Source organism: Manis javanica, chromosome 12 (assembly GCF_040802235.1).
Source record: "Manis javanica isolate MJ-LG chromosome 12, MJ_LKY, whole genome shotgun sequence".
Taxonomy (NCBI): domain Eukaryota; kingdom Metazoa; phylum Chordata; class Mammalia; order Pholidota; family Manidae; genus Manis; species Manis javanica.
In genome coordinates this window covers 24,649,326-24,671,346 of record NC_133167.1, presented here as the reverse complement: position 1 = coordinate 24,671,346, position 22,021 = coordinate 24,649,326, and the positions used below count along the sequence as shown (strand labels likewise).

Sequence of the window (22,021 nt, the reverse complement as noted above, 5' to 3'; positions counted from 1 at the left end):
GATCTCTGAGTGGATTCAGTGAAGGGTCCCCTCTTTCTTGCCCATGTTCTAAACAATGAAGGAAGACAAGGAGTGAGGCAGAAGGGAGATTGACATGTCACCTCTATTCCCGGTAAAGACTAAGGAGGAGGATCAAGCTTGAAACAGGACTGCCCTGAAACTCACAGTGTAGAGGAGAGAAGTCCTACACTGCTGGCCAGCTCTTCCAGGATGAAGGAAAGAGCTGAGCTGATTTTGTCCAGGGTACCTTTATCAATTTGCCCCTCAAGTTAGTCTTTCCCTCTCCCCCAGAACAGAATGAGTGACAGGGCAAAGAGGGCCAGGACTCATATTACTTGTACCCTTTCTACATGAGGAATGAGGAAGAAATATTCCCCTCAAACATTCCTAGTTCTTTTTTTATTTTTATTTTTGCCTTAAGCAATGGGGTTTAAACATACTGCCTGTGGTCAACCAGGCGGGTGGCTATGGCTCTGCAGCCTCTCATGAAGGTCCTGCTCCCGCTTTCCTTGGGCTCCTCCTACAATATCCCAGCTCCGTAAAAGGCTGGAGAACAGACTGAAACCCCAAGCCCACTCAACCCTGAGTGTAAAAATATTCTCTATTCTATTTTACATTTCAAGTGTGTCTAGCTACATTGTTAATAGGATGTGTCAGAATCTTTGCAGTGAGATTAAGTGACAGCATTAAGACACTGAAATAATACATATCCTCTAATATTAAAATATCAATGACATAGAAAACCCCCAAGTTTGACTAAAAAACCCTCCCATTTTCAGATTCCTGGTGAGACACGAAATCCTCCTTCCAGTTAAAATCAAAACACATTAAAATCAAAAGGAACTAGAGTTCTACTGCCTCTTTATTCTCTTCACCTTTTTCACCCACCAACCCCAAGCCCTCCCCCATGGTAAGCACCAGTCACTTTTCAGTGTCTATGAGTCTATTGCTGTTTTGTTCTATTTTAGATTCCATAAATAAGTGAAATCATAAAGTATACAGTCAGTGGTTCTATAACATTTTTCTATGGTGACAGATAGTAACTACACATTTAATAATGTATATAACTGTTGAATCACTAGATTGTATACTTGAAACCAATATAACATTGTATATCAACTATACTTCAATAAAAAATGTATCAGAATGTCTAGGCTGGCATGTGCATACAGTGAGACAACGAATTTGACCAGATCTGTACTGTTGGAACTCAACCAGGAGTTGGGAGGGGTGCAAGTTGTAGCACTCCAAAAATCTCATGACTATAGACTATCTATGGTTAAAAGAACATATGGGATGTGAACAGATCCCAGAAATGGGCTGCTTTAATTTGTCTGATGGTTCAAGTACAGTTGGACAATATCCATCATATCATAGATAAATTTTCACAAATGCCTAGGGTGCCTAAATGGTTTTCTTGGCTTCACTGGAGATGGATGGTAATTATAGATTTGCTTTGTTTATGTCACCGTATTCCTATTATGTTAATATGTGTGTGCAAATTAGTTAGTAGTTTAAAACCTATACATGCTTAAGGTACTATACAAGAAGATATGTCAAAGAAATAATCAATCCTCCCATGTTTCCTTCATATGCTACATCTATAGCTTTTCTTCTTCCTTCCTAATTACAACCCTTAAATAGAATTCGTGCCTCATATCGAATTTACCGAGTATCATAATTCCTCCAGGTGGTAAAGATACCTCGAGACAAGTGCTGGGCATAGAAGCCACAGGGCATAAATCTGCAAAGAAGTAAAAAGCTAACCTTTGCAAACAATATGGCTTCTCTCTCACTTACCAACTTTACATTTCCCTGTATGGCCCCGGAAGATGACTGGTTAGCCAGAGACGGGTAAGATTCCTCAAGGGAGGAACAACCTAAGACAGGCACAGTCGCAGGGGGGCCATCAGGTGAGAATTTGGGGATCAACAGAGGTGAGGCTCAGAACCTCACCCCCCCTGCTTTGAGAGAAATCTTCTGCATCGTGGATGTCTTGCTGCCCTTGTCTAGCCTGGATTAATACTTAGTCCATAGGCACACACCTGATCATCTGATCATCTACATTTGCCCTCTTACAGCACTAAACTATGCTTTCTACCTTTATCTTGCATCTACCTACCACTTCAGCATTTTATTAAAAATAAAAAAAATAATAATAATAGGAGAAATGTGGGATCAACATATAAATCAAGTACAAAAATCAAACGAATATTCATATTTGACCTGATTGTTTATAGGTCATAATGCATGATCAAAACCGAAAGTTTCTGTGATGAATGCCCTTGTACTGTTCACCATGTAAGAATTTATTCACTATGTAAGAATTCGTTCACCATGTAAGAACTTGTTCGTTATGCTTCAGAAGATTGGAGACTGACGAGAATTAGGCTTGAGATGGATTAATGATTGTACATTGAGCATTGACCCCCCTATACTGAATTTTATTGTTGTTAACAACCATTTGATCAATAAATATGAGAGATGCCCTCTCAAAAAAAAAAAAAAATTCTTCCTAAAAAAAAAACAACAAACAAACAAAAATATATCAGAAAACAAACAAAAAAAGGAATTAAAGTTCACAATCAAATTATCTTATCATTGTGAGTTAAAGACCAAAATGTATTGTTATGTTAAATTAAAAAAAAAATCTGTCCTCCCCAGTACCCTCTTCTGCTCTGTTTAAGCCAGAGGGGTTCTTAATTCCTAGGTGGGGTCAGCAGAGTCTCCTAGGTAACTGCTCCCTGGGAGAGCTCTCAAGGAGATGTTCTAACAAGACTTACAATTCTTACAAGACCTCAACATTTGTAACACCAAGCCCCTATTTTGCTTACATTTTTTAAATAAATGTATTTTATTTAAGTATAACACTCAAAAAAAAATTTTTTTAAGTCATAATTTTATAGGTTCATGAATTTCATGAAGTTAACACAGCTATGTAACTACCACAAAAATAAACAATCTGCTAAAGGAACCGTTTTCCTGATTTCCAACATGACGAATCAGCTTGGCCTGCCTCTGAACTCTATTTAAATGAAATAATATAGTGCACAGTTTTAATGTCTGACTTCCATATTTTCAATATTATTTCATGAGATTCTTACACATAACTGCATAACAGCAATTTGTTCTTCATTCATCTGAAATATTCTATTGTATGTTTATGATGCAATTTATTTATTCTCTTGTTGACAGACATTTGTGTTATATCCAGTTTGAAACTTATACAAATAAAGCTGCAATGTGTGTTTTTATACGTCTTTGTGTGTACACATGTATGCATTTCTGTGGGTGGAATGCTATGTTAGGTTGTAGAGTATCTCTATGTTTTGCTTTAGTAGATATTACCAAAAAGTTTTCTAAAGTGGTTATGTTAATTTTCACTCCCCAAGCATATGTATGTGTCCAGTACACTACTGCCTCATCAATACTTGCTGTCAATTTTTTTTGTTAATTTTAGCTATGTTGTTTTGCAGTGATATATTTCATTGTGGTTTTAATTTCCATTTCCCTCTTGCAAATTAAAAGGTTTGGAAGTTTTCCAGATGTTTAGTGGAATTTGATGTTTTTACTTTTTTTTTACTTTAGCAAATTGGTTTTTGAAGTCTTCTACCCATTTTTAAATGAGGTCAGCAGTATTTTTTGGTTTGATATGTAGAATTTGCTCAAAGAGTCTGAGTAAGTACTTTTTAACTTATGTGGAGTGGTGTGCTGGTAAACATTAAACAACCAGCTCTCTAGAAAAGAGTCCTTGATGTGTAGCATTACCAAGTTGCCAGTATGTAGCAATTGGTGAAAACACGGTATCAGCGTAACATCACTGGACATGAAGTTGGAAAGATGCTCACAGTTGGCTTTCTTAACCCATTATATGCCTATTCCAGCACACCACTGTTTTATATGTATTTCAAATAACATATCTGATGGTATGAATTATAATTTTACTGACCTAATATTATCTTTTGATGAAGAGAGTTCTTCATTTTAATGTAGTCCAGTGTGTCACTTGACTCCTTACTGTTTAGTGCTTTCTGGGTCCTCTTAAGAAATCTTGGTTAACCCAAGGTTATGAATGTATCCCCTTATATTATCTGCTGGATGCTTTATTCTTTTTACCTTCACATTTAGCTTAATAATCCATCTGGAATTAATTTTTGGTGTGTCAAGTAAGGGTCAAGATTTCTTTTTTCCATACAAATTATCTAGTAGACCAAGCACCATTTATGGAAAAAACTAGCCTTTCCGTCATTGCATTGCAGTGTCATCTTTGCTATTCATCAAGTATCCGTGGATCTGTTTCAGACTCCCTATTCCATTCCACATGTCTATCTGTGTATCCTTGCACTGATACTACACTGTCTTAATTACTTCAGCTTTCTGATAAGTCTGATATCAGGTAGGATACCAACTGTCTTTTCTAATTATGAACTTTTCATCTTTAACAGCTATAAAAAAATGTTTGCCTTGAAGTTAGTTTTGTCTGATCTTATTTACACCAGCATTCTCTTGGTGTTTGCTCTTAGTTTTATCCTCACCATTTTTAGATACTTGTATTTAACATGTATCTCTTATTAGCAAATTACAGTTGAAATATTTTATTATTCATCCAATTAGCAGGCATTTTTTTTCCAGACGTGCATCACATGGCTTTTTCCACAGACTCTTGTAAGATAGCTTCACCTTGAAGAAGCCAGCCTCCGAGGGAAGGGTTTTTACCTTGTCTCAAATCTGTTTCAGCGGGAAAATCATTCTCAGCAAATGCCTGAGTAGAAGCTTCGCTGATGACTGTGGTGCTTACTTCGTTAGATGAACTTGTTAGGGCTCCATCTATTATCATTATTCTTTCAACCAATTGTATGTATGCTAATTCCAACTAGATCATATGCTTCCTAAAAGCAGGATTTCATCACCTTCTATCAGGCGCTCAATTAATTAATTAACGAATGTTGGTCACTATTTCCAGCAGCTTTAATTACTCTTGACTTGCGTGGGAAAGAGGCTCAGAATTCATTATATCTCTAGAGGCTTTTCACATCTCCCTGCTCCAAATAGGGCATAACCAACAAAAGAAGAAGGTAAAATATGACTCTGTTGTCTTTCTTTTGATTAAAGTCTTCAGATGCTGATGGTCCTGGAAGCTTTAGTCCCATGTTACCTCCAAAAGCTAAAGAGGCAGACGTCCCAAGTGGAGACAGTGCCTGCTGCCCGCGAGGAGATCGCTGCCACAGCTGCTCTTGCAACGTCCCTACAGGCCCTGTTATATAGCGTGGAGGTCCTCACCAGGTAATCCCACTGGCGGGAAGAGCCACAGCCCTAAGTGTCTTTATCATCCGAAAAGATAAAGACAAAAATATGGTGGCTGACAATCTCTAAAACCCAGTCTTTATTAATGGATACCTGACCAAACTCAGCCCTGTATGGCTTAAAACTGCAAGTCGTTTGGGTAAATAGTGCTGAGTACTCTGAATGATAATAATAATAGTTATAGAAATAATTATAGAATAATAGTTATAGAATAATTATAGAAATAGTTCTACCTAATTTCTAGGCACACATTTGCCGGTAGCTTGCTGAGCTTCTGTGGCAGTGTTAGCCCAGGGGTGAGCAAGTTTTCTATAAAAGGGCCCATTTAGCAAATATGAATATGTGATCCACATTTTTATTGGTTCATACTATTTTATGAGACATGAAATGTCTACAATTCCAACTTTGCATTCTGTTATTATTTTGTGTTTGTGAGGAGTTGTTTTTCACTGTAATTTCAGAAACTACATAACAAACATATACTAGAATTTATTCCAATGCCAGAATTCATAGATTCTCTGTGGGATAAGACTCAGTAGTGCCAAGAGGGCTGAGAGATTTGGGAATGGAAAGGTAAATTGACATCAGTGTTCAGTTCCAAGAAGTTAGTCCTGTCACCATATCCTTGGGTGTATAAGCCGAAGGCACTGAAGGCCGTGGCATGTGGCTAGGGGTCCACAGCTAGAGTGAGAGGAGTGGGGCAGGTGGACGCTGGACAGCATGCAGATGACTAGCTTTCCTTCTTCCTTCCCATCCAGAATTAGCCGGAAGGAGATATTCTTCCCAGAGTGCAGGTGGGGATATCTTCTCTCTCAGTTGGTGTCTTTGCTCCTCCATCCCATTTGGTCACATCCTTAGCCTAACATTTTATGATTTTTGGTGCCCACCAAAAGGCACTAACTTCCCCAGCCCCATTATGCTCTGCTGATGAGAGGGCTAGTCAAAATCCCTCAGCCCAGAGAAGACTTTTTCAGTGTGCACCAGCAAATGAGAGACTGAGTGAGGGTGTTACTCATTAGGTCAGTATACATTTAATTTCTAATCATGAGCTGCATTGCCAGCCTAGGCAACAGAACATGGCCCAAAGCACTTGGCAGACCTCTGCTGATGTCCTCGTCGGGCTCATCGGCACCTAAACTGAGGAAATGAGAAGTGGTGGGACAGGGAGCTGTGACAAATTGCCTCTTCCAAACGGGAAATAGTCCTAATGCTTTCATGACGGTTTCATGCAAGTCCTAGGAGGAAGAAAAACCTAAGGAGAAATATCAGACTTATACTCTTATGCACCCATGTGGTTCCATCACTAGCCCCTTCTTACAAGTACAGAAAAGAAAAACAGTCCATTTCCTCCAAGGACCACTTTAGTTATTTCTCCTCATATCACATAATGGTGCTTTCTACTCTTTCATAAGGACAAGTCAATTAACTTGTTCAAAAGTCACTAACCCAACAACCCATGAAGGGTTGTGGGTGGAGCTCTCACACTGAAAATTCTGTAGCTTTAAGTATTCTAGGGCATTTTAATATTCTTTTGGTGGAGTGGAAAACTAGCCTCCTTGGTAGCTTGTGATCATTCACAATAAATTTGGCTTTGCTGTTTTAACAAAAAGATAAGTATCCAACTTCACTTCACAACCCTAAACTTTACTCATGAAAAAGAATGTAAGTTATATAGGTAGTAACACATAAATAAGTATATTACAAGTATTATTGGTATTAGTTTTCCACCACATCTTAAAGGCTAAAAACAAAACACATTCATCACCTCCTATTACCCTAGGTCAGAATTCTGGCCAGGCTCAGCTGGTTTATCCACTCAGGGTCTCACAAGGCCAAAATCAAGGTGACAGTCAGTCTGGGCTCTTCCCGGAAGTGCTGGGGAAGTATCCACTTCCAAACTCATTCAGATTTTTGGCAGAATCCAGGAGCGTGCAGCCTCAGGTCTGAAGTTCCTCTCCTTTCGGTCAGCCAGGGGCCCCTCTGTGCCTGTGGAAGGCATCTGCATTCCTTCTCATCTGCCCTCTCTCTCCCCGCTGGCAATGGCACCTAAATCCATGTCAGTTCAGAATATCTTTGCCCTTACTAAGAGATACTCTGCTTTCTACAGGCTGGTGCGATGACATCAGACCTACCCAGATAATCTCCCTTTTGTATTCATATAAGGTAACATAATCACTGGGGTGAGTCCATGGGTCTCAGGTCTTGGGGCCACCTTTTTATTGTGCCTACCACAGCAAGGGAAGGGAACAGAAGGGGTGGTGTGATGGGTAAAATTTACTCATTCCAGCCACACCCATACAGAAAATGAGCATCACAGAAGCAAGCCTTACAGAGTTCATACAAGAATTACTTTCAAAAGCTGTATCATGCCTTCCATGTCTAGACGCTGATACAGAGGCAGCATTTGCTGAATACTTATAGTGAACCCTGTAGATATAAAAGGAGATGGTTTGAATCTATGTCTAAGCACTGAAATTACCAAATTACAGTAGAGACTAATTTACTCACTTCCCTGAGCAGTCGTAGGTAAAATTTTGACTGGGAAGATTCTTTTCTTCTTTGATAGTTTCTCAGAAAAAAAAGAGTGGTTGATTATGGGGCAGGTGGCCAAAATAGTATGTAAATCTTTTCTTTTTACTTACTGTCTATAATGATTAACTTCCTGGTACCTGTCGAGTTGAAAAATGAGCTCTTAACTCACATAATCAGTACAGGTTTAGAAGTCTGATTCATAAGTATCTGGTTTGAAGTGTCATAGTTTATTACTCAAAATCAAGAAATGGAAGAAATCATGGTGTATGTATAGACCCATGGGAGTCAATGCTCCCTTTAAAGTGCTGCTTGAAACAGAGATGGCAAAATAATGTGCAGAAAAAGCTCAAAATCAGGTCCTTTGTCTTTTTAAGACTAACTCAAAACTTCTGTGAGCTCCAAAACTGGAGAATTTTATAAATGTTCCCACTTCAGTTGTTGTCATTTTGATGTGGCAGTTACTGTCCTCATTACAGGCCCATGACAGCCCCACAGATGAGCAGGTGTGACCAAGGTCATAAAGGGACCACCACAGCCAATCACACCATGTCGTCTGGGGTGAACACCAGGTAATTCACTGGCCTTATTCTTCTCTGGTCTCAGTTTCATATGGCCTCAATCTCAGCTGTTGGGAATGAAAGGTCCCTGCAAATGGTCAGTATTGAGTGCAAAAATCTCAAAAGAAAAGATAAGGTGAGAGCTTAAAGTTACAAAGCTTCTTTTAAAATTGTCCAAGAGAAACCCAAGCCGCCTTCATAAATTGGCATTTTTGTTGGTTTGTTTGCATGAACATGCAAGATGGTCTCTGCCTCCTGGGTGGTCTCTGAACTATTCCAAAGTTGTTCAACTTGCCTCCAAGAAAAAGGCAAGTGAAACAATAATAATCAGGAGGTGGTTTCTCATTCCCAGGGCAGTTACACAGAGTCAACTTTCTTTCATCTGGACTGATTTTCCATAGATATTTCATCCGAATTTTGACTTAGGTCCTTAAATGATGCTTTCACATCATTGACTTAGTCTGCTTTTCTATTTTGGTATAACTCTGACACAAGCTATACAAGTTAACACTTGACCTGCTTCATTCTGTGTTAACCTAAAAATATTCTAACACACACACACACACACAAAAGTTTAAATAGCATCTTCTTCCACTAAGGAAGATTCAAGATAGGGCAAACCCAAAATCAGAAATTTCATACTCTTTTCCAAGTACGGAGTAGTGAATAGGGACATCTTAAAGAGAAAGTATTTTTCCACACTCTCTGAAGCACAGTTTTAAGTTTTATCATTATTTATGCAAAATTAATTCCCTACTCAGTGTGTGTGTTCGTATTAAAAATAAAAATTCCAAGCCCAACTATAAATTACCTGATGTGATGGTTAACTCATTCCTCAATTTCTTCTATTAAGAAAAAATGAGAAAAAAAGAGCTTCTAAAGTCCTGTTTTCCATCAGTTATAAAGCAATAAGTCTCCAGGACTGAAAGGGAGTCAGCGATATTTCTTCCTCTGATCACCTAAAACAGACCACACGGTATTTAAACTATAACTCAGATTCACTACCTATTGAAAGTTTTCAAAAATTCCCCTCATTTGGCTACATTCCATGACTTTGTGCTTTTACACTGTCTTTCCATAAATTATAAGGCAATGGAGCAGCTTTCATAGCAGCTATAATTGCAGCATGTGTGGTAGTCAAATAAAAGATAAAGATATTATATTTTAGGATTGGTATGTGTGTATTTGTGAGCTTATCAAAACATGCAGCTTTAAAGGGCTTGTAATAAGAACCCTGTGAGGGCCCCTGTTCTTGCTCTGATCGTTATGCAGACTGTTTTTCTGATTTCCAGATACCAGGAACAAGGCGCCAAACTGCACTTTATCAGGTACAGAAAGACCAGTCCTAATTTTGTACTAATTCTGACATCTTGTGACAATTGCCTTTTGAGCTGGGTTATGGTTCTGATAGATTTCCTTTAATTAACATAGGGTATACTACTTCTCGGTAAACCCTCAACAAGTGGCTGTGAAGCCACTACAGTTGGGGAACGGCAATCTCTTCTAGGATGGTAAACTGTCTTTATCCTTCAGAGGAGGGTCTCTTGCACCCTGCCCTACTGATTCATTAATAGAGTAGGAGGAATCTTGTATTTTTCTTCATTGAGATACTCTCTTCTCCCAGTTGCCACCCACATGCCTTTTCAGACCCCCAGTTAACCTTTTTAATTTCTCAGGGAAAACCTTCACTTGCTGGAGGAGGGCCAAGGCCTTCCCAGAGAGGAACTGGATGAGAGGATTGCTCGGGAAGAGTTCAGAAGACCCCGCGAGTCCCTGCTGAATATTTGCACTGAGTTCTACAAGCACTGCGGGCCAAGGCTAAAGATCTTGCAAAATCTGGCCGGGGAGCCAAGGGTCACTGCCCTGGAGTTGCTGGATGTGAAGTCCCACATGAGGTACTGTTCCCACTTTTCCTGCCCTGAGTGCGAACCGTGTGTCTGGGGGCGCTGGCAGGAGGAAGAGAGCTTGGGACGCTGGGAATGAATTGTTTCCTGTGGCTTGGATGCGTATCACACAGGGCCCTCTGGGGAAAATGTGTGTTGTTAAGGCCATCCAAAAGAGTCTCAGGGTGAATGTTCTTGAAGTTCTTAAAAGACAGAAAATCACAGTCCATGTATTTGCTCACAATAAAAGAGAGTGCAAGGGAAATTTCATCACCTAAATTCTTAGAAAAGTAGCCTTCTTCCAAGTACTACTTACCTCCCAAATTATAAGTGTTCACCAGAATCCAGTGTTTCCTGTTATTTTACAAGAAAATGCACTATGACTTTCTGCTCCCAAGACTTACTCTTCCTCTACATGACCTGATGACTTAGTAATGAGCCCCACGGAGAACTGAGCAGGTCTAAGGTCAAGCCACACTTTGCTTGGGCCAAAGATCCCTTTGGCACAAATTGTGCATGCTAGCCTTCCAACTTTTCAAAAGCATCCTGGTAAAAATTCTGAACTAGGTGAGGCCAATCATCATATTTAAATTTTTACTCCAAGTGGCCAGGGAGAGGCCCCAGTTGCATCTCTGTGCACTCATATTTCCTTCTTCCTGTGGAGAAGTCATTGCACTTTTTACTAAACTCATTAAGGCTTTGTCTGTACTTTCAGAGTCTTACAAGGAACATCATTCAAGAAGGATCTTCTATTGAAAATTTTTTTTTTGCTTCCCCCCTTTTCATTTAATGCTATATGATGGATATCCTTTTATTTTAACATCTATTCAAATTTTTAACAGTTTGTAAAAAATCCCTTGAAAGGAAAATTCCATGTGTGACAAAATATTCACTTGGGAAATTTAGCATCTCTATAAAGCTAAAGGTAGAGTTAGATTCTAGTCATTCATAAATAACATTGCAACTGGGCAAAATATGCCAGTTTCCTATGATTGAGGGTTTTTTTCCCTTAAAATGATCCCTTGAAAAATTTAGAAAGTACTAAGTGAAGGAAAATGAGAGGCCAGAAATGTGTAGAGAATGCAGGCTCATTCTCCTTGTTAAATGAATTTTACAAGGGATGTAAAAGAAACCCCATTTGTCAGGGAACCTGTGGACCAAAGAAGGACTCGAATGAGTGCAGCTTGGCGAGTCAGGGAGTTTTATGAAGGGTCTACTCACCGAGCGGTGGGCAGGAAGGGGGTGCTACCTGCAGGAGTGTGCATCCCTGTGTGGAGGAGCAGGCCATCTGGAGTTCTTGCTTTACCTGGTGTTTCTCTTCAGACGGGAAGCCGTTCGGCATCCTCGGAGCCTCGCCCTGGCTACTGGGAGCAGGGGGAGCCCCTCCTGGAACTGCGGCCGAGGGAGGGGGGGCAGCCTCGTAGCCTGTTCTGCAGTGGCTCCGCTGTGGCCGGGTTGGGGAGGATCGCCCACTCAATACCCCTCCAGGCTGATTTCACGTTCTTTGAGGCCTTGGCACGCACCCGGGACTCAAAGCTTAACACTTCCCCATCCCCAGTCCCCGCTGTGCTGTACCGGGGAAGAGGGGCTTATTTCACTCTGACAATTTCAGCACCTGCGCTGGGAAGGGGGAAGAAGATTTGAAGTGTTAAGATGCTGCTTTCATAGCAACCCAGCGCTCCAGTCGTCCCTCCCCTCCTTTCTCACTGGTCAGGGCTAACTACTGTAATTCTGTGCGCAGAGCAACGTCGTATTCCTAGAGTCAGAGAATCGCTACTGTTGACAGCCATTCTGTAGGAGAAATGAGGAAATTTCTAAAACATGGATGAGAGAGAGACTGAGAGAGAAGGAACATGAGCATGGATTAGTAACTGTCCTGTAACTTGACCCTCTGTATCTACACTTCTTAGGGCCTTTGGAGGGAGGGGAGAGCAGGAGTCAGGGAAGCCTAGAGCGCCATCTAGAGGCCAAACCCTAGTAAAGGTTAAATGAACTATTGTTTAAGCAGTTTAGCTCAGTGCTCAGCTCAGCACTGAATCCATAGCTCAGTGGATGCTAATGCTAATGAGATGACCCAAATAGTATGCTAGACACTGGAGATGTAAAACAAAGTCCTGGCCCTCAAGACGACCACTGTCCAATACAAAAGACATGGATAAGAAAATAACTATAATACAGTGTTGCAAGTACCATGTATCACATGTATATTTATGTATTTATCGTTTTACAAAGTATTTGAGGCAAGTTAGAAAATTATGATACAAAGGGATAGTACATACAAATGAAAGAGTCAGAACAATGTGAAAAGTTAGCAAAGAAATCATTATGTTCATGATCACATTAGCACAAAAAACCTACATGCTTTGCATAAGCCGTAAATTTGACTTTGACCTTCTGAGTTATTAAAGCCATGAGAGGGAAATGATCAACACAGAATCATACTGTCGGTGAGGTACTATGTTTGGAGGAACATTACTTGTTGAAATATGAAGAACAGGAAATGTCTCCTGGTTGGTGTTTGTTCAAAGGAAAGAGTGGTGTGATGAGCAATATCCTCAACATCCCCGTAGTAGATAAACTGCCAGTGTCAGTACTGAAACATGGCGCAACAGTGTCATAATGCAGGTCAGCAAGAACACGCTGTCTTGAGCCAGAAAAATGTCATTCAAGGACACAGTTATTTCACGGCCTGTATTTACTGGAGGATAGGCAAAATTTTTCCTGCCAAGGGAATAGTTGGACTAAATGACCTCTATTAGTGTAATTTCTACAATAAGCTTTTGATAAAAATGGATCTTCCAGGATGTCTAGCCAAAGATACTGTATGTTGCTGAGTAAAGGAAGATACATATGCTTTGGCCCTGTACCAATCAAAGGGTAGAATTACTGTTTTCTCTTATAAATAAAGCACACGTTTGGATATGTATACATGTCAGAGATAAATAAGTAAATTTTGGAACTGTAGGCATTTGGTGACATTTAACATCCTAAAAATGGGTAATATCACTCTTGGAGAGAGGACTGAGAAACAGGAATTGGATGTTATTAAGATAGAGGAGACATTTGCAAGAAGTAGTTGATTGGAGCCAAAGAGCCACAAAGTAGCTTGAGGCAACCAGTACTCCTGCATTTGCAAAATCTATGGTCGACTGCAGGGCCCTCAGGGAAAATATTCCTGATTAGATAGGGTCTCTGCCCTAAGAGAATTCATTGCCTCATTTGCCCAACCCAGAGCTGCCAAAGCAGGAGGGTAGCAGAACGGTAAGATGGGCAGATTCTCTTTGCCTCTCACCCTTCCTGCTCCCCATCCTTCCCCTCCCACCTCTCTCCAGCTCTCCCTCCTTTCTTCCTCTCCCTCTCAACGTGAACATCTCTTGTGTTCTCACTGGGCAAGGACCATAGGAGGGATTTCTAGTGAGAGATTATTTCATGCGATGGTACAGCAAAGACTCTATTAAAGGAAATTTTTGTTTCATACTCAAAGCAAATTCATTTCATAATATGAACAAGAAGAGAAATTCAGGTAGTAATCCATAAAATGACCCAAAATTTCAAAAACAAATAAATGTTTTCAAGCTTAAAATAGGTCAGTTTTCAAGCATTTCTCAATATTATCTATAAAATAATAAGGGGAAAGAAATACATGCATACAGACATACTCTTACCTGGCACATAAATAACTTGAAAAGCAATTATTTCTGCACGGCACATTTGTGAGAATGAGAGAAACAAAAATCCACAGGCTGTTTAAAATTATTTCTTTAAAACCCTCACATTCATATACAACTTCCAAAAGGATAATGGGAATGTTCAGTCTGGAGAGAAAAGTGGGGTGGAGAGACAATAACTATTTCTTGATAATGAAAGGCAGTCATGGACAAGATGGATTGAATTTATGCTTCCAGATTATTTAAGCCTAGTAGGAAGAAACTGAGGGAATTTGGGGACCTAATATGAAGACAGCTTTTCACAGTATGGACCTCCAGAGATGGAATGAACTGTCTGATGATGTGGTTGTGAATGTTTCATCCATGGCACAAGTCAAATGGAGCATTTGCAGAGCAATTCAAGTGTTAGAGAGGCAATGTCTTGGCTGTGATTCCTAAATCAAAATGCCTGTCAAAATCACCTGGGGAATCTCTTATATAGACCCTCTCGGCATTTGTCCTATCTCAGAGTAATCAAAAGGAACTCTCTCCTTATTAAAATGCTATAGTTAATACATATGAAAAAGACTGATAAACTATTCCCATTGCACTACTCCTAACGAGTTCTTGGATCTGTGCAATGATCACTAGAGACAGGTAACATCATAAAAAGAGTCACAATGAGAAATCATGTGCTTTTTGATGAAAGCACAACATCATCTGTGCAGTAAATTTGCCAGAAAAGCAAACCTTATCTGATGTCGCCCCTAGATCCAACTACCAATTGAATTCAGTATGGGGGGCAGTGGAATAGATTAAATGGCACCATGGAGAGTCACTTAGCAAAATACACAGTGTGGAAAATCCTGCAAGAGGAACAGCTAATGTCTTCAATATAAAAATTAGAAGAAGCCAAAGAAAAAGAGAAGAGGGGAACCTACAAATTTAAAGAGACTTAAGAGACACAGCAACCAACTGGAATTAAGGGCCTTGTTTTATCCTGATTTATTTTTTTAATGTTTATTTAAGAATTAAAGGATAATATGGGAATTTTGAAAACTGGATATTTGGGGTTTTTTTTAAAGAAGTTCTTTTTAATGTGTTAGCTATCATAATTGTGGTTGATTTTTTTGAGTCCTTTAGAGACACCTGCTGGACTATGTATGAATAAAATGATACAATGCTTGGGATTTACTTCAAAATAGTCCAGGGTTGGGGGAAGGAGGGTGATTGGGGCTATAAATGAAACGAGAGTAGCCCTGAGTTGATCACTGTTGAATCTGAGTGATGGGTACATGAGGGATTCATTATATACTTGCCTCCCTACCTTTGTATATGTTCCAAAATTTTCAAAATAAAAGTTAAAAGTAAATATTTTTTATTTATTTCTGGGCCCAACCTTGGAGATTCTTATTCACTAGACCTTGGGTGGGGTCTGGGAAATGACATTTTTTATTTCTACTTTAAGCTGTGTTTTTTTTTAAGAGGAGCCAGTCAGCCATCCAACATGTGGCACCTCATTGTGTACAAGGCTAGCAAGGTCTCTTGACTCTGAGATTCTGTGACTCTGGGAGAGTTATTTTGGGGACTTTTCCAAGGCAAATTTACTTCAAAAAAAGTTAGAAAAGCTTATTTCTCATGTCCCTTAATCTGGAATCTCCTCTTCTCCTTTAGTAACAGTCCTGAAAACTCTGAGTGTACAAACACCTCCTAATGATACCATTCACATTTGCTCTCCTAGGAACATTAGATCTTCTGTTCTCTTTTTCCATCAGCATCTCGCTGTCCTACATTCTACTTCCAAAGGATATTTTGGATGGATGGCTAGACACCCACTGAGTCAAGCCAAAGATTCAAGTAATAGATGATAGTGGCTTACTTACCCTTCTTGAAGAAATTTGTTTTCAAAGGAATTTCCAGGACCTTAAGGGATGTGGGCATGTCAGCCACCATGATAGGAGTTGTGGGTATATTTTTTGAATATAAGATGTTTTTTGGAAAAAATGAAGCTTTAATCATACAACATAGATTTAAGATAATACCATGAATGGGTATACATGGCCTCTCAATATCTTCTACACATTCTGCACCTACTCAGTGTATCTGATAGTGAAGCATTGTAAAATTTTAAATGCCTTCTTCTTCCTGGAAAAATTAAATTCAATTGGCTTTTTAAGACTATGTATGTCCTTATACTCACATTATTTGGAAATTGGTAATCCATGTCTAGTTTTGAAGATTATTTAGTTAACCAACTAAATACAGTTAGTTGCCAGAAACACCATTGGCCCGTCAAATGTTGGTCAGTTTCCCCTCAGAAAACCCTGTACTTGGACATAGTGCAGGGGTCTGTGCCTTGTGACTAAGAACCTGAACAACACTTGGAGGAAGCACTTTCCCTCTGGCAGTCTCTGTGTGGAACTGAGTTGGGAAACCTGAGAAGTAGAGGCACCCCAAACCAAAGCCATCCAGACAGGCCAACCGAGTCAATTATACAAACAGTATCAGCAGAGCGGGAGGATCTGTGTATGAGGCAAAGAGGAGGAGTTGAAGGAAAGAAATGGAAATTAGCTGAACTCCTCGGGCTACAATAACATCCAATACCACTTTTGCTAAGGTTCCATTGACCTTGACAATGGCAATGAGGGAGCTATGAAGCTTACTTGTTCACTTGATATTCATGATTTTATTATATATCAAAGTTCAGCTTCTCTTTATGCACATATATGTGTGTATATGTATATTGAACTATGTGTGTGTGTGTGTGTGTGTGTGTGTGTGTGTGTGTGTGTGTGTGTGTGTGTACACTCAAAGTGACATTCTCTAGGCATGTCTTAATCTCTCTGGGTTTTAGTTTCCTCATCAGATACCATTCATATTTACTGCCTGGGACAGTTTATGAGTCTCTCTGTTAATATACTTGTGCAGCTATCAATGTATTGGTTCCTGCAAGCAGAACTAAGGGACAGAGGGTGTGGAAACATTATTCTTTGTTCAGGTATGCTGGAGAGATGGTGATCAGCATGAGGCTATGTGGGAAAATTCCCGCTGGGGCATTCTAAACTTATTCTTTAAAAAAAACTTTAGGTTGGCAGAAATTGCACACTCCCTTCTGAAACTGGCGCCATACGACACCCAGACAATGGAGAGCCGTGGGCTTCGGCGCTACATTATGGAGATGCTTCCTATTACCGACTGGACAGCCGAGGCAGTGAGGCCGGCTCTTATCCTAATTTTAAAGAGATTGGATAGGATGTTCAACAAAATTCATAAGATGCCAACTTTGAGGTGAGGAGGCCTCTGGTCAACTGTTGACATTATAAGTCTTAAAGTTTGGGTTTGTCATTTTTAAAGATGGTGGATCAATCTGGAGTTGAATGGATGACATGAAAATTTTCTGTTGGTGTATGTGCCTAGTTACCGAGGTATATGAATGCATAAGTAGCAGGTCTACATTTTGAGGAAATAACATGGTCTTTAAAATTATGTCATTTGAAAAAAATCTATTCATTTCTTAGCTATTGTGTTCCTTATCTGATACACATAAGAAATTCAATGAGTATCCTTCAGTTCTTTTTGAACTAAGGCAGAGTATGCCTTATAAATAAAACAACAAAGGAGAGAAGAAAATGTAATTTGATGTTCAAAAAATACTGTTTTTAACATGGTATTTAGGTCCCAGTATAGAGAAATGCAGGCTTTACAATCATCACCAAGTAACAGCTGAAAAGATCTCAAGATTGATAACAAAGACCTGATTTTCAACTTTTCACCTAATTCAGGGTAGTACTCAGTGAACTTTATTACCAGTTGATCTCTGTTCACGGACCTGAAATATCCACTGATAGCCCTCCTTTGTGAGGATGCCTCTGAGCCAGCCTACCTGGAGATGTGAGTCCAGCTTGGAAACCTACAGCTGTAGTGAGCAGATAGTCCAACTGATTAATTGCTGATAAATCCACTCTCAGAAATTTCAAGTTTGGGTTAGTGAGAGCATTTTCTGTCCTTTTACACTAAACTCAAAATCAATGCAATTCTTGCCCAAGAATTTGTAGCACTTAGTATTCAATTTGTCAGAATTTTTCTAGGTTTTAAGCCTGTGTTCTTCATTTATGCAGCCATCAGGAGTTTTGAATTTATAAAAAAAGAGTTTGAAAGATTTCATCCTCATAATTAACAATTTCTTCCCGTATTATTTTATACCATACAAATGCCTACACATTATTTATTTCAATGGCATGGACATGTCTGTCCTTAAAGCTCTCCTTTTTTTCTTTAGTGGTTCCAATGGACTGTTTGTGCCTATTGTCAAATGGCCAAAGTCTTGTAAGTCCGACAAGCGTGTATCAAAATAAATTCTTTTTCTTAAAAACTTTGTATCTAAAGATGTTCAACATCTCCATAGGCTGATTTATTTGTTATATAAACTAAGTCAATTATAAAGAACATCATACTTCCTCAAAGTAGATTTCTGGATTAATGCATAGACTTGGTCAATTGTAGGCAGTTTTCCTGGGGTGCATGCTGTGAGTTTAGGGTTGCATCAGATGTCATTTTATCAGGTGATCTCTGTTCAGTAAGAGAAATCTGACTGAATGTGACTTGTGGGTGACCAGAGCATCAAGGATGTGAATGTACACTCATTTATGAACACTTTCTTTTTGTCATTGCAGATATTTAATTTTGGCATATGCTTAGGAATGTAAGTTTAGAAATTATTTCCAGAATAATATTCAGAAATGTTGATAACAGTGAAGTATAACCTGCTTATTTGGGGGCTACAGAGATGACTCTGTCAGTCCTGAGATAGTTACAGACCATATTGATTTTCATTACATAAAATCTCATGGTCATCTAATTGGGTTATGTTGCCACTATTTATACTACCATAGAAATTAGCCGAAAAGTATCATTTCTTAGGAAGCCTAGAAAGAACACTTTTTAAATAGACTATTTTCTTCTAATGCCATCTTTTCGGCAGGAGTTAAGCCATATAAATCTAATTGCAGTCTGGTGTGAAAGCTAATGAGAACAACTGTAGTCTGATAAATAGATTTCAGAAATGTAGCCTGTGGTCAGATTAATTCTGTTGTGAGTAATGATGCCTATGGTGGGTTCACTAGAATGGTACTCTCACACCCTCTCTCAAAGCTGAGATCTGGGCATTTAAAATGCAACCCATTCATCATCTCTGTTTTTTCTTCAATAGATTTTGTCTCATTAGTCGAGTGGGGCAGGAGTGCCTTTGCTACGTATTCAGTATCTTCTTCCCTTCCCACTGTGCTCTGTACTTTTGGAACAACATGGGTAAACGTCATCCCGTGTGAAGCACTCTGTTGTCTCAGACACCTGTCCTGTCTTAGCTGGCGTCAGAATCACTGTCTCATTCGCTTGTTCAGACTGTCTCCAGGAGGGAGCCTAGCTGCTAATGGCTCCTGTATTGTATTCCAGGCGACAGGTTGAGTGGGAGCCTGCCAGCAATTTGATTGAAGGGGTTTGTTTGACACTTCAGAGGCAGCCAATCATATCCTTCCTGCCTCACCTTAGGTCACTGATCAATGTCTGTGTCAATCTGGTGAGTAGCCAAGTGGCAATCTTATGAAACTTTACAAAACTTAACTCTGCTATTGACTTCTCTGAATTGAAGATTTACAGGTCAACCACTTTGTGCCCCTACTAAGTGAAATCAGATGGCTCAGGTGACACCGAAAATAGTGAGGTACATTTCAAGGTGGTGCGTGGGGAGATACAGGGGCCCATCCCTACACAGAGGGGATTTGGTGCACTGCTTCCCACACACCACTTTGACAATTCACCTCTTCAAGCTGCGCTGAGAGCTGAGGGCTGCCAGTTGGAGAGTGGGGTGGCGGAGGCTGAACAATTGGCGAGAAGTGGAGGTAGTCTGGGGTGGGGGAGTTTAAAAACACAGAGAGATTTTTTTTTCTTTTTTAGTGCAAAATGACACTATGAATTGGCCAGTCTAAGGTTTCGGTGAAGAAAAAAAAAATTTTTTGGCACTTATGTAATATCTAGAGTCTGGTCCTGACAAGGTTTTGTACAATGTGGAAACCATGTTATAGCATTTCATTGAATAGGATCTGCTGCTTAACTAGTTGAGCAATAAATCTGTAGCTGGAATGCCTAGTGCAAATAGAGCTGTTACCACCATCATTGCTGTCAATATTTGCTCCATCAAAGAATGTAGACTGCATTCCTTTGAATCCCTAAGTAAGTATGTCCTCCTGATTAGAATAGTTCTTTGCTTCATCCTTCATTATTTACATAGTTAACTATAAAAAAAGAAAACATTCTACAAAACCTTGGCTGCATCCACTGTACCGTTCGATCTGACTCCAGACATTACATGCCTTAAGAAGGCAGCAACAAGAACAGACTGAAAGTAACATGCCCAACTTTCAAATGATGATGATGATTATACTATGATTATTAAATGAGACTCCCTTACTATGGTTGCATGAACTTGCAGTAGTCAAGGCTGGTCACGTGCTCTGTTTGTATTTCAGGTGATGGGAGTGGTAGGACCTTCCAGTGTTGCTGATGGATTACCCCTTCTTCATCTCAGCCCTTATCTCTCACCACCTCTGCCCTTCAGCACAGCTGTTGTCCGGCTTGTAGCATTGCAGATACAGGTGTGACTGCCTTACCTGTTTGTCACGCTCATTAAGTTGATGGCCGAGGCACCAGATCACGGTGCTCTCTTTTTTATCTCTGCAAAGGCTGGGCAAAATCTGTGAAACAAAAATGTAAACACCTCCAAACGTTTACAGGTTTGGACCTTCAGCCCTGAGCTTGGCCCTAAGTTGTGCTTCTGTAATTCTTCTCGAGATCTCAAAAATAGCAGAGTCATTTAGTCCTGCCACGACCTGAGAAACCACTTGAGTCATTTAAAATATGTGCAAATACCTTAGGAAAAGAGTGGTTCACAGATAGTCAGCTCACAATTGTTAATTAAAAGAGGCAGTAATATTCAAACTCTGGTTTTAAATATTTGCTGAAAGAATTGCAATGTAACATTCTTTCATACACCATTACTAAGCTTTGAATATCTTCATTTCTTTAATGATTGTGGATTGAATATTTGGGTACTTTTTCTTTTATTCTCCCAGTTCTTTTATTTCTTAAAACAATCCTTCCCAAGCCAAAAAGTGTGGAATACCAATTCCCTTGCCTATTTCTGTCGGTCAACTAATTTTAGAGAGTGGGCCATTGGCTCTATGACCAATGGAAAATATACAACTGGTATAAATGTATAACTGAACCATCCACTGTCTGACAACCATGCTTGATGGTCTATCATTTAGAAATTGGGTAAATAATAGAAAAGAAATTAAGCAAGGTCTGTGGCTACCATGCAAAGAGAAACAATGACATCTCTAAAGTGATACATTTTAATAACCTGCATAGAGAGATCATTTCTTTCTTTCTATATTGCCTATTGCTTTCTGGCTTGGAGAAAGCCTCAAGTAGGGGTCAGAGAACTTTAAATACCCCCCAATGGAGCTAGTAGCAAGTTCTCATTTTCTTCCCTTTCTTTTGTCTCTAAAATATTTGTTGGTGGACACATGGAGAAAATGAATGGAGAAATGCTATTGTTTTTGTACCAGGCCATAAGTATTATAATATTTCATTTAATATTCAAAATGTTACTGTTTTTTAGGTATTTAGCTCTCAATTATGTCAAGCAAATGGTAAAGTATCAGTTTTAAGTGAATCTTGTATGCTCGCACAACCCATGAACTCATAGTTTGCAGGAGCAGCCAGCAGGGGCTCACCATCTCCGTCATGCTGTGTAAAAACAGACATGAATGGGTGTGGGGGGTCAATTAATCTTTTTTTCTATTATTGCTGCACAGGCTTTAAAAGAAGATTTTCCTTTAAGCCATGTGATCTCCCCATTCACCAATCAAGAGCGAAGGGAGGGGATGCTTTTAAATCTGCTCATCCCATTTGTGCTCACAGTAGGATCTGGAAGCAAAGGTCTGATTAATTTAACTAAAGGGCATTATCGTTGTTGTTGTGTTTTCTTAAATATCACATTGTTATTTCTTTTTCTTTTCCTATGAAGGCCATCAGTGAA

The 22,021-nt window shown here is 39.5% G+C and overlaps 1 protein-coding gene and 1 long non-coding RNA gene across 19 annotated transcripts in view; one reads left to right on the top strand and one right to left on the bottom strand.

Annotated features, from left to right (window-relative positions):
- UNC80 (unc-80 homolog, NALCN channel complex subunit) overlaps positions 1-22,021 on the top strand; it is a 211,550-nt gene that overhangs the window by 164,778 nt on the left and 24,751 nt on the right. For all 18 annotated transcript variants that reach the window (XM_073218177.1, XM_073218174.1, XM_073218173.1 and 15 more), the window contains 8 exons: positions 5,113-5,283; positions 8,313-8,405; positions 9,686-9,721; positions 10,070-10,288; positions 17,011-17,211; positions 19,375-19,498; positions 20,448-20,573; positions 21,798-21,921. In XM_073218177.1, coding sequence (XP_073074278.1) covers positions 5,113-5,283; positions 8,313-8,405; positions 9,686-9,721; positions 10,070-10,288; positions 17,011-17,211; positions 19,375-19,498; positions 20,448-20,573; positions 21,798-21,921 — 1,094 coding nt within the window. The remainder of the gene's footprint in view (positions 1-5,112; positions 5,284-8,312; positions 8,406-9,685; positions 9,722-10,069; positions 10,289-17,010; positions 17,212-19,374; positions 19,499-20,447; positions 20,574-21,797; positions 21,922-22,021) is intronic.
- Positions 5,408-17,003, bottom strand: LOC118966986 (uncharacterized). Its single transcript, XR_005053742.2, has 3 exons — positions 11,498-17,003; positions 9,205-9,352; positions 5,408-6,539 (listed from the first exon to the last, which is right to left on the bottom strand). It is a non-coding gene; the product is annotated as an uncharacterized lncRNA (long non-coding RNA).